This window comes from Mesoplodon mirus (assembly GCF_964341445.2).
Source record: "Mesoplodon mirus genome assembly, chromosome: X".
Taxonomy (NCBI): Eukaryota; Metazoa; Chordata; class Mammalia; order Artiodactyla; family Ziphiidae; genus Mesoplodon; species Mesoplodon mirus.
Genome location: NC_138981.1, coordinates 59611698 through 59625394, shown reverse-complemented (window position 1 = coordinate 59625394; position 13697 = coordinate 59611698). Strand labels below are relative to the sequence as shown.

General features: G+C 36.1%; 1 protein-coding gene across 1 annotated transcript in view; it reads left to right on the top strand.

Annotated features, from left to right (window-relative positions):
- Positions 1–13697, top strand: part of LOC309796202 (testis-expressed protein 11-like) — a gene marked incomplete at both ends in the record, with an annotated part of 235507 nt that overhangs the window by 56657 nt on the left and 165153 nt on the right. The window contains one exon of the mRNA XM_082609260.1: positions 10553–10638. Within this exon, the coding sequence (XP_082465386.1) occupies positions 10553–10638 (86 nt within the window). The remainder of the gene's footprint in view (positions 1–10552; positions 10639–13697) is intronic.

The window sequence follows — 13697 nt, the reverse complement described above, 5'->3', positions numbered from 1 at the left end:
CGATGCAGGAAATGGCAGCGGATTTTCTTTATTTGAGGAGGCACTGTTAGTTTTTGAGGCATAGGACCAAATGTAGAACAGTACTCGAAGGTTGCAGCAGCCATTCAGAATGCAATCCAGTGGTATGGTGTCACCTATGACGAGAAAAAAAGAGCTACTACCCAGACATCACTGGACCATTTTTTCAAGAGAGTAGACAGAATTGAATCCAGCAAGGAACCAGAACCTGTGCCACCAACGTCAGGCATGAGTGAAATTGCAGCTTGCCCTCCGTCACTTATTGCTGATGATCCTTCAGCTCTACCATCTCTCGCCTCCTCTCCTGTTCACTTGATGCCAACCCCTGTATGCCAGCTGTTGTACTACTCTACTTTTCAGGGTACTGTACTGTAAGATTAAAATTTTTTCTGTGTGTGTTTTTATGCATTATTTGTGTAAAAAAGTATTATAAACCTATTACAGTAGAGTACTATATATCCGATTGTGTTAGTTGGCTAACTTTGTTGGACTTATGAACAAATTAGACTTATGAATATGCTGTCGGAATGGAACTCGTTCGTATGTAGGGGATTTACTGTATTTTGTTGAAGATTTTGCATCTATATTCATAAAGGACATTGTGGTTTTCTTATTTTGTGATATCTTTATCTGGCTCTGGGATCAGGGCAATGTTGGCTTCATGGCATGAGTTAAGAAGGATTCCCTCATATTCTATTTTTTGGAAGAGTTTTAGAAAGATTGGTGTTAAATCTTCTTTAATTGATTGATAAAATTCACCAGGGAATCCATTTGGTCCTGGACTTTTTTCAGAGGAGTTTTTGATTCCTGATTCAATCTCTTGTCATAAATCTTTTCAGATTTTCTATTTCTTCTTGAGTCAGTTTTGGTAGTTTATGTGTTTCTAGGAGTTGTCCATCTAGGTTATCTTACTTCTTGGCATACTATGTTCATGGTAATTTCTTATAATCCTTTTTATTTCTGTAAGGTCCATAGAAATATTCCCACTTTCATTTATGATTTTAATAATTCTTTTTAGAAACTTCTTTTTTGTTAGTCTAACTAAAGGTTTATCAGTTTTATTGATCTTTCAAATGACAAACTTTTGGTTTGATTAATTCTATTGATTTTCTTTTCTCTGTTTTATTTATCTCTAATTTTTATTATTTTCTTCCTTCTGCTAGCTTTTGGTTTAGTTTGCTCTTCTTTTCCTATGTGTTGATTTGAGATCTTTATTTTTAAAATTTATTTTATTGAAGTATAGTTAATTTACAATGTTGTGTTAATTTCTGCTGTAGAGCAAAGTGACTCAGTTATACTAAGTCTTTTTCATATTCTTTTCCATTATGGTTTATCACAGGATACTGAATATAGTTCCCTGTGCTATACAGTAGGACTGTTGTTTATCCATTCTATATATACTAGTTTGCATCTCCTAATTCCAAATTCCCAATCCATCCCTCCCCCAACCCCCTCCCCCTTGGCAAACACAAGTCTGTTCTCTATGTCTGTGAGTCTGTTTCTGTTTCATAGATAAGTTCACTTGTGTTGTATTTTAGATTCTGCATATAAGTGATATCATATGGTGTTTGTCTTTCTCTTTCTGACTTCACTTAGTATGATAATCTCTAGGTCCATCCATGTTTTTGCAAATGGCATTATTTCATTCTTTTTTGTGGCTGAGTAATTAATATTCCTTTATATATATACCACATCTTCTTTATCCATTCATCTTTTGATGGACATTTAGGTTGTTTCCATCTCTTGGCTATTGTGAATAGTGCTGTGAACATAGGGCTTTATGTATCTTTTTTGAATTATAGTTTTATAAGATCTTTTTTTTAATGTAGGTGTATATAGCTATAAATTTCCTTCTGAGCATTGCCTTTGCTGAATCCCATAAGTTTTAGTATGTTGTGTTTTCATTTGCATTCATCTCTACATATTTTCTAATTTCATTTGTGATTTCTTCTTTGACCCATTGGTTGTTTAAGAGTTTGTTGTTTAATTTCCACATATTTTTGAATTTTCCAGTTTTCAAGTTTTATTCCATTGTGGTAGGAAAAGATGCTTTGTATGATTTCAGTGTTGTAAAATTTATTGACACTTGTGGCATAGCATATGGTCTATCCTGGAGAATGTTCCATGCGTACCTGAGGAGAATGAGTATTGTGCTGGTTTGGGGTTGAGTGTTGTGTATATGTTTATTAAGTCTAGGTGGTTTATAGTAAGGTTCAAGTCTTCTATTTCCTTTTTGATCTTTTGTCTGGCTTTGTACATGATTGAAAGTGAGGTGTTGATATCTCCAACTGTAATTGTAGAACTGTTTGTCCTTTCACTTGTGTCAGTTTTAGCTGCATATATTTTAGGGGTCTGTTGTTAGGTGTATATATGTTTATAATTGTTATATTTTCTTGATAAATTTACCCTTTTATCAATATTTAATGTTCTTTGTCTTTTGTAACAATTTTTGACTTAAAGTCTATTTTGTCTGATATTAGTATAGGCACTCAGCTCTCTTTTGGTTCCTATTTGCTTAGAATATTTTTTTTTCATGTTTTTACTTTCAATCTATTTTTGTCTTTGGATGTAAACTGAGATTTTGTAACCAGCATATAGTTTGATCATGGTGTGTTTAAAAAAAATTTAGCCAATCTGCCAATCTCTGCCTTTTAATTGGAGAGTTAAATTACATGTAATTACTGATAAGAAAGGACTTCTGCCATTTTCCTGTTTGTTTTCTATATACCTATATATGTGTCTTATATCTTTTTGTTCCTCATTCCCTCCACTACTACCTTCTTTTTTGTTTAATTGCTTTTATCTAGTATTCCATTTTGATTTCCTTCTCATACCTTTTTCACCATATGTTTCAGTTACTTTCTTACTGGTTATTCTGAAAAATATAATTAATGTCGTAAACTTGTAAGAATCCAGTTTGAATCAATACCTATTAGCTTCAATATTATACAAAAAAGTCTGCTGCTATACATCTCCATTTATGAATTACATATTTGTATATTATGTGCCCATTAGCATAGACTTATACTTATTTTTATTTTATTTTATTTTATTATTATTTTTTTGCGGCACGCGGGCCTCTCACTGTTGTGCCCTCTCCCGTTGCGGAGCACAGGCCCTGGACGTGCAGGCTCAGCGGCCATGGCTCACGGGCCTAGCTGCTCCATGGCATGTGGGATCTTCCCAGACTGGGGCACAAACCCGCGTCCCCTGCATCGGCAGGTGGACTCTCAACCACTGCGCCACCAGGGGAGCCCTATACTTATTTTTAAATGTATTTTTCCTTTAAATCGTATAGAAAAAAAAAGAGGAGTTATGAACCAAAAATACAATAATTCTGACTTTTATATTTACCTAGTTACCTTTACCCTTATTTGTATTTCTTTGCATTACTACCTAGCATACTTTTATTTCAGCCTGAAAATTTCTGTTTAGCATTGTAGAACAGGTCTACTAGAGACAAACTCTCTCAACTTTTGTGTATATGAGAATGTCTTAATTTCTCCTTCATTTCTGAAAGGATAGTTTTGCCACACAGAGAACTTTTGGTTGAAAGTTGTTTTTTCATCACTTTAAATATGTCATTTCACTGCGTTCTGGCTTGTATGGGAAATTGGCTGAAGTTTGAGGATCCCTTGTACATGACTACCTGCATCTTGCTTGTTGCCTTCAAGATTTGTTGTCTTCTTATGGTTTGATTATAATGTGTCTCAGTGTGGATATCTTTTTTTTGTTGTTTGTTTTTAATAAATTTACTTATTTATTTATGGCTGTGTTGGGTCTTTGTTGCTGCGTGCGGGCTTTCTCTAGTTGCGGTGAGTGGGGGCTACTCTTCCTTGCGGTGCGTGGGCTTCTCATTGTGGTGGCTTCTCTTGTTGTAGAACACGGGCTCTAGGCGCAAGGGCTTCAGTAGTTGTGGCATGTGGGCTCAGTAGTTGTGGCTTGCAGGCTCTAGAGCACAGGCTCAGTAGTTGTGGCGCATGGGCTTAGTTGCTCCACGGCATGTGGCATCTTCCCGTACCAGGGCTCAAACCCATGTCCCCTGCATTGGCAGGCGGATTCTTTTTTTTTTTTTTTTTTTTTGCGGTATGCAGGCCTCTCACTGTTGTGGACTCTCCCGTTGCGGAACACAGGCTCCGGACGCGCAGGCTCAGCGGCCATGGCTCACAGGACCAGCCGCTCCGCGGCATGTGGGATCCTCCTGGACCGGGGCACGAACCCGCGTCCCCTGCATTGGTAGGTGGACTCTCAACCACTGTGCCACCAGGGAAGCCCCGGCAGGCGGATTGTTAACCACTGAGCCACCAGGGAAGTCCTGTATATCTTTGTGTTTATTCTATTTAAAGTTTGTTGAGCTTCTTAGACTTGCAGATTTGTATCTTTTTATCAAATGTGGAAGTTTGGGGCCAATATTTCTTTGAGTATTCTTTCTGCTTTTTTCTCTGTCTTCTCGCCTTCAGGGACTCTGATTTTACATACATTGTTGTTGTCTCATGGGTCTCAGGCTCTGTTCATTGTTCTTCATTCTTTTTTCTTTCTGCTCCTCAAACTGAATAATTTCTATTGATCTTACTTTCAAGTTTGTTGATTCTTCTTTCTGATCTAATCTTTTTTTGAAACCCTGTGGTGAATTCTTAATTTCAATTATTGTACTTTCCAGCTCCAGAATTTCTTTTCTTATATATGTAATTTCTATCTCTTTATTGATATCCTCTATTTGGTAAGACATTTTTATCCTTGTTTCCTTTAGTTCTTTTTCCGTGAATTGCTTTAGCTCATTGAGCATATTTAAGACAGTTGATTTAAAGTCTTTATCTTTGGAATTCCCTGGTGATCCAGTGGTTAAGACTTGGTGCTTTCCCTGCTGGGACCTGGGTTCCATCCCCGGTTGGGGAACTAAGATCCCACAAGCCACGCAGCGTGGATAAAAAAAAAAAAGAAGTCTTTGTCTTTTATGTCCAGTATCTGTGCTTTCTTAGGGACAGTTTTCCTTCCTTCCTTCCTTCCTTCCTTCCTCCCTCCCTCCCTCCCTCCCTCCCTCCTTCCCTCCCTCCTTCCCTCCCTCCCTCTCTCCCTTTCTTCCTCCCTCCCTCCCTTCCTTCTTTTCTTCTTGTGAAAGGGCCATACTTTTTTGCTTCTTTGTATGTCTTATTTTTTTGTTGTTAAAAAGTGGACATTTTCAATATTATAATGTAGTAACTTTGGAAGTTAGATTTTTCCCACTACTCAGTTTGTTGTTCTTGCTGTAGTTTGTACTTATTTGTTTGTTTAGTGACTTTTCTAAACTATTTTTTAAGACTGTGTTCTTTGTCTCCTTTACTCTAAGTTGCAGTCAGCCTTTATCTATTTATCTATTTTTTTTTTTGGCAGCGCCGGGTCTTAGTTGTGGCACACGGACGTCTTAGTTGCAGCATGCATGTGCGATCTACTTCTCCGACCACGGATTGAACCTGGGCCCCCTGCATTGGGAGTGTGGAATGTTACCCAGTAGACCACCAGGGAAGTCCCCACAATGAGATATTGCTTCATACTCATTAGGATGGCTAAAACAACAAAATAACAGGTGTTGATGAGGATGTGGAGAAATTGGAACCCTCGTACACTTGCTGAGAATGTAAAATGATGTAGATGTTATGGAAAACAGTATGGCAGTTCCTCAGAAAATTAAAAAATAGAATTAGTGTATAATACAGCAATCCCATTCTGGGTATATGTCCAAAAGAAATGAAAGCAGGTTCTTGAAGAAATATTTGCACACCCATGTTCATTACAACATTATTCACGGTAGTCAAGAGGTGGAAGCAACACAAATGTCCATTGACAAATGAATGGATTAAAGAAGAAAGGTAGTATACACATACAGTGAAATATTATTCAGTCTTAAAAGGAAAGAAAACCTGTCAACTGCTACAACATGGGTGAGCCTTGAGAATGCTATACTAAATGAAATAAGTCAGTCACAAAAAGCCAAATATTTTATGATTTCCCTTATACAAGGTATTTAAAGTAGTCAAACTCACAGAAACAGAAAGTAGAATGGTGATTGCCAGGGGTTTAGGGAGGGGCAAATGAAGGGTTAGTGTTCAATGGGTAAAGAGTTTCAGTTTTGCAAGATGAAAAAGTTCTGGAGATCTGTTGCACAACAATATGAATATAGTTAACACTACTAAATTCTACACTTAAAAATGGTTAAGATGGTACATTTCGTTACATGCTTTTTACCACAATTAAAAACTTTTCTTCTTTTACTATCAGTTTACTGGGGTGTTAGGAGAGAGCAGAGGTAGTTGTGTGTGCTCAATCTGACATCTTTAACAGGAATGTGATGCTGGCTTTTTCGTTTGTTTTCTCTGCTTTTTGTTTCCTGGCTACTTTTTCCCACCTTCCTGTGGGTTAGATGAACATTTTTAGAATTACATTTTATCTATATTATTTTTGAGTTCTGTTTTTATAAGGACAGTCATGATGGATTTAGGATGCACCCTAATCCAGCATTACCTCACCTTGATTACACTGCAAAGACCCTATTTCCAAATAAGGTAAAGTTCACTGGTTCCAGATGGACATGAATTTTGGGAGGAGGGCATTATTTAACTCAGTATAGTCTTGATAACATAAGTTCTTTTACTTTATTCTTCTTCAATGTTGTTTTAGCTGTTCTGGGCCTTTTACTCTTCTGTATTCTTTATAGAGTCAGCTTGTCAAGTCTGGTGAAAAACTATTGAAATTTTGATTGAAATGGCATTTGATTTATGATTAATTTGGAGAGCATCATTGTCTTTATAATGTTGAGTCTTCTTATTAATGAATGTGATATGTCCTAATTTATATAGTCTTCTTTAATGTATTTCAACATAGTTTTAAATTTTCTGTATAAAGATATTTCAGTCAACTTGCTGTCATAAGTGATATCTTAGAGTTTACATTTTTATTTGTCATTGGTGTATAAGAATGCAGTTGCTTTTATTTTTTTTTATTTTTTATTTTTTTTTCTTTTTGCGGTATGCGGGCCTCTCACTGTTGTGGCCTCCCCCGTTGCGGAGCACAGGCTCCGGATGCGCAGGCCCAGCGGCCATGGCTCACGGGCCCAGCCGCTCCGCGGCATATGGGATCCTCCCAGACCGGGGCACGAACCCGTATCCCCTGCATCGGCAGGCGGACTCTCAACCACTGCGCCACCAGGGAGGCCCTGCAGTTGCTTTTAAATGTTTATTTAATATCCAGCAACTTCTCTGAACTCTTTTATTAATTCTCATAATTTCATCTATAAAGTTTCTTGGATTGTTTGCATTTGCATGTTTTTACCATCTCTTTCTTTTGTCTCTAGCTCTGTTGCTATCTATTTCACATTATAAATTACTAGAGGACGGACATCTTTCTTTAATATGCTTTGTAGAATAAATGGACATTGAATTGCATATTGAAAGATATGAAAGGAGACTCATAACTGGTGTTTAGGGAAAGAAAAATTTTGGTACCTTGCACAGAGTTAGAGCTGATAAAGGGAAAAGCAAATGTAAAGAGAGGGGAAAGGATTGAATTAGAGGATCAAGGATATGTAACAGAAAAGTAATTATTAACTATGCCTTCGTCAGGATGGGGCTACCATCAGAGGACCTTGAAGTTCAGAGTTAAGAGTTTGTATTTTGTTTAGAAGGTGATTGATAGAACTATACTATTAGAAAACTTACTATTTTCATTCTAAAGGTCAATGAAATTATTTAGTGTGCTTTTGATGGGCTTAAGGTTTAGACAAGACCTGAAAATCCAGGGCAAGAAATCTTATAATGAGAGGAAATGATCGGATAAAGGTTGGAGAGGAGCTAACTGTAGTGTTATTCACTTAAAAAGAATTAATGAATTAAATAAGCCAACTCTCTTATTTCTGAGACATCCTTCCTGTATCCCAAAACTAGATTAGGAATTACTTAAGGTGTTGACATGATGGCAGAAGGTAATGCTGTATTGTTTAGAGGCAGAGAAATAAAGTGTTTGGAAAATTGTATCTTAGAGCACCAGGAGAAATAAGTAATGACCTATTGTTTATTATTACTGAGACATCTGAGGATTAGAGAAAGCTGAGTAAGGGAGGGATTGGAAGGTAAACGTCTTAAAGCCATTAAGGAAGAAAGGCAGGCAATTATCATTCAATTATTGTTACACAATTATAATTGAACAAAATGTAAAAATACATGATCTATAAATGTTTAAAAGACAGCAAAATCACAAAGTAAAATAGCTTGGAACTTGGAACTAAAAAAATAATAGGTTTGCTTTTTCTGAATTTTAAGAACCTAATTTATAAAGCAATTCACAGAAAATGAAATTATCTAGTTAATTAAAAATAAAAAGGGGACTTCCCCGGTGGTCCAGTGGTTAAGATTCCATGCTCCCAATGCAGCGGACACGGGTTCAATCCCTGGTCAGGGAACTATCAATAGATCCCTCATGCCACGACTAAGAGCCCACATGCCACAACTAAAAGATCCCACATGCCGTAACTAAAGGTCCTGCACACCTCAACGAAGATCCCGCATGCTGCAGCTAAGACCCAGCACAGCCAAATAAATAAATAAATATTTTTTTAAAAGCCTCATACTGAACTCAAAAGTTAGTGATCAAACTCAGTTTTAGCTGCAATATCTGAGTTTTAAAAATCATCTATATAGTCTCATCGTGTCATTGTAAATTAGGTATTCGGTTGGATCTTTTATTTCTGGGCCAGTAGATGAAGCAGTGGCTGGAGTTTCTAGAGATTCCATGAGTTCTGGTCCCATAAGTCCGTTTCTATATGACCAATATACAACAGACTTACAAATCTACCTTCTTTGTGTTTTTTTGCCACTGTGTATTACTTGCAAAATGAGATGTTACCACTCCATGGAAGGCCAGGAACGTATTTTTTTAAAGAGATATTTGTATAAATCTTAGTACTAAGTACCCCATTAGAAATGTTTCATGAGGACAGAGATTTTTGTCTGCTTTGTTCACTGATATGTCTCTAAGGCCTAAAATAGTGCCTAATAGATAAGACATGCTTAGTAAATATTTATCATTGAATGTATAAATGAATGAGTGAATGGAGCAGTACTGGTAGTTAAAAGATTTTTTTTCGGTCATTACATTGAAAATATGCTGCAGGTCTCTTGAAAGATATCTTAGTATTTTGTAGCTTTGGTCTTATGAGTTTATTGTTTTATATTCTTTTCTCCCCTAGGAAGTAGTATTTAATGTAAGTACACTTGAAGGGATTGTGAGGGAAGAAAAAAAAAACACTGAGGAAATTGAATAAAGACTCAGTACCTTTAAATGTTCATCAAAAGTTTTACTTTCCATTTTTCTCTGTGTAAGTTAGTTGCAAGCCTCTCTGCAGCAAGTGGGTATAAGCTGCATTATTCCAGTATAGCTACATAACTGGTGTAGCCCTTTGTGAACCTGTGGGATCTGGGGCATGTAATGAGTTAAGCTTTTTCTGCTGAAATTTTTCTGCTGAAATGTCGAGAATGCATTTAAATACTTCTGGATTCTTGCCAGACCCACATTACCAAGACTGTTCTTTATTTTAGATTCAGATATGCAGTAGGTCTGTCTGATGTGCTCAGGCATGCATATTGAACTTATACTTTCTGAATGTACTGTCCTGTAATTCAAAGGGAAACTTTTTTGAAGCAAGACAGCTCTTTACACATTACTTATGAATAACTTCCCTCAGATCTTGGATTCTTAATTGAGGATCTGCTCTGTAGTCTTACTCAGGTTAAACTTATAAAGGACTCCTTTATATGGTTATAATCAGATTCTGGATAGATGGTTTCTATAAATAGGGGATATTTGGGTAAATTATTAGAATTAAGTTTTTTTTCTTTTATGCCATTTCCCAGTATTTTGATGAATGAAAATTCTGTACGATATGACATTGGCACAGCAACTGAGATGCTGATTAATATGTAAGAGTATTTTCCTATGGTGTCATTCACATACTTGTTCCTACCTTCATCTCAGTGGTAATTTATGTAAAGAAAATTTTTGTTGTTATCAAGAGATCCATTAAATTAACTATTTCTCAATAACTCTTATGACTAGATAGTACTTTGGACACATTTCACGTGTTTTAAAGTTGTCTTAATTTTGAAAGGTATTCATTCATTTTTTTGCCCCCCTCAGTGGTGATTTTGTTTTCTTTGAATATACTCTTTTCTAATGCCTTTTACTGAATCTGGCAACCTACAGAGGCATTTTAGCCTGCTCTTTTGCTGGGCAATGATTAGTTTTCCCATTTCCTGTTACAAAGGACCTTTCAAGTTCTATTAGTAATGTATTGTATTACCTTTCCATAGATAACTAATGCCACACCCTGAATATTTTTTAGCTCCTCTTTATATAAATTGAGAGGTTTTGATAAGGATGAGTGGGTTATTTTGATGTACAGAACACTTAAGTATGTCTTAAAGACTCTGAAATGCTGTAGATTTTTTTTAACGTTTCGAGAATCATGAATCTGACATATCTTGTTTTTTTTTTTTTAATATTGTAGACCGGATGTCTTCATGATCTCTGTTATAACTTTGGAATAGAAACCTACAAGCAGAATAAATATGAAGAAAGTACTTTCTGGTTCAGGTAATATAAAAAAATAATGAATATAAATTAACGATTATTATCATAGAGTTCAGTTAATACTTACTCTAGGGTACTTTGGCAGTTTAAACATTTTGTGATTTCAAAAGTCAACATGCTAAATTTAGTTACTCCTTTAACATGTATTGTTTATTATTCTTATATGTTGCCAGTTGATAGAAAAATGTATTCTATTCTTAATAACATAAAAGCATGTTCTCCTTCCATTCCTCCTTTGTATCTTCATCAAGAATATGGAAATCCTTATTTTTTGCTTTGGTATGTATTGATGTCTGCTAACCCCAGAGTATAAGGGCAGGTGGGTAAATAGTAGGATCACCTAAAATTATTAGTCTTGAGAATCTTGGTATTTTAATATCAGTCAAGTAAGTATATATTAAGCACTTACTATATGCTTAGAACTACACTAAGATTTGTACTGTTGTGTTGAATCTGGAAATATCAGGGAATAGTGCAAAAATATAGCAACTATATGCAAGAATCCTGTGTTTCACTGAATACCTATGCCCAGTACAGGTTCTGACATAACAGTAGATACTCAGTAATTGCTAGTGAACTTCTGTGAAAAAATCTGTTTTTCTGGAGATGTCACATAAAGTGCTTTGAATTTTCTTTTCCTTTTTAATTAATTAATTAATTAATTTTTGGCTATGTTGGGTCTTCGTTGCTGCACATGGACTTTCTCTAGTTGCAGCGAGTGGGGGCTACTCTTCGTTGCAGTGTGTGGGCTTCTCATTGCAGTGGCTTCTCTTGTTGCAGAGCATGAGCTCTAGGTGTGCGGGCTTCAGTAAGTTGTGGCTCGCGGGCTCTAGAGCTCAGGCTCAGTAGTTGTGGTGCATGGGCTTAGTTGCTCTGCGGCATGTGGGATCTTCCCGGACCAGGGCTCGAACCTGTGTCCCCTGCATTGGCAGGTGGATTCTTAACCACTGCGCCACCAGGGAAGTCCCAAGTGCTTTGAATATCAGGCGATTATAGAGTAAAATATAGCAAATCAATTCCTAAATGTTTCCCTTCTCTGAGTATGGGGTTAGTTCTAGTTATTTGGAGATATTCTCTTGATTAGTCTAACTATTGTGAAAACTACATTTACCATTAATGAAATAAATAGAAATATGGTCATTAAGATGATAGCACTCATAGGCATATATATCTCTAATAAAATACTTATGCAAATAACTTGTTTATGTAAAAGACTTTTTAGAGCTCAAAGACTGATCAAACTCTGTAACGAACTATGCCTGACAGAGCAGGCTTATGCGGTTGTAAGAGATATACTTGTCTCAATTTAGAATGCATCATACAAGTGGAATATACCTGAAATGTTTATTATAAATCACATTTATCAATTGAATTATTAAAAATATACCAAAGGAGGTAGCTAGTTTAGCATAGGTTTACAGCAAGTTTCCTTTAAATGAATCAACCTTTTTATAAAGTGAATGAGCGAGTTCTATTCCAGGATTTGGCAGTATTTGGGGGAGCAGCAATCACAAAGGTTATAGCATCAACCTATCAAAAGATTAGTATGCCAAGGAGACAGGAATGGGAAGGACAAAAAAAGAAAAAACGATGCTGTGGTGCCATGGATGGCTTCTGGAAGCTTAAGACTATGGAGGTGAGCCTGTAGTTTATGTCAGAATGAACATAAACATGAATGCTCTCTAGCAACTGCTTATAAGAGTAGGCTGAGGCTTGAAGTGGCATAAATGTAGGTTATTATCATATATGCCATGGATTGTTGACCTCTTATCTGTCATCATCTTTTTTTAGAAAACCTTACGGAAGGAAAATATGACAGTGATAGAGCATGACTGATACTTATATCATAAGCTAACTATATCAGATTTTTACTCTCTGTTTAGTGTCTGTATTATTAGGAACATTATTTGACCCACAGTCATATTTAGATAATAACAGATTTATAGAGCACCACTATATTTTTGACTCTTTTTGTATTCTTGTCACTAGAATGAGATTGGGGAAAACCTGAAGGACTTGAATTCTAGCTCTAGTTATTATATATTATTTTAATCTTTCTGCCAGATTATTTTTCCACATCTTTTGGGGATATAAAAATAACTAAGTGAAGTATTGTCAGATGCCTTGAAAAGGATTATATTTTAATGTATTTAAAAAGAGGCAAAAATAATTATCAGCATTGTGATACCTACTTTTAAGAATTATTCTAGAGATTAAATACGATGATGCATATATTGTAGAGTGTTTAGTAACATGCTTGGGAAATAGAAACTGCTCAATATATGGCAGTAGCTGCTGCTATTGCTAGGTGATGTGTTTGCTGTTTACCGCAAATGGGCACTAATGTGGCTGCTTCACTAGTATATTCTAAAATTTATCACAGTGAAATCAAACGCAGATTACTTGTTGACTTCCCAGGTAAAAATATTATAAAGACAGACACCCACATCTTTTCATCATATACTGCCATTCTTTGGGGCAATTCTTCTTTGTGCTCTAATTATCTGTGTGTTGAGAAAACTGTTGGGAGCAGTTGGTGATACAAGCAGGAATGAATAGCTGCTAATTAAGCACCTTTCTCTGTAGGTTTTGTACTAGAAGGAGGGCATGGAAGGTGAGTGTACTTTCTACAGGCTTAACTCTTTTGAGAACAGTGGCTATCTTAAGCTAGAGGTTACATACAATTTGGAAATACCCATTCAGTCTAAAAGGAAAACCCCTCATTTTTTCACAAATGATAAGATACCAAAATTGCTGTAGTATATTAGAATTTTGTTGAAGTAGAAGCCTAGAACATAAAGGGTGGTAGTGGGTATTGCTTATAAAGCTCTTTTCTTTCCCTCAGTTCTTGTTAACAGATCTCAGTTTAGGACCTTGGTCAGTTTTTGTCTCCCTCTTGCCTTTTCTTTTGCTAAGAAAACTTCATAAACAGCTGCTGCTTTCCTTGATTTCTGCCACATTTTTGGGGGGGGGATTTTTTAAAAAATTATTTATTTTTGGCTGCTTTGGGTCTTTATTGCTGCATGCAGGCTTTCTCTAGTTGCAGCCATCGGGGGCTACTC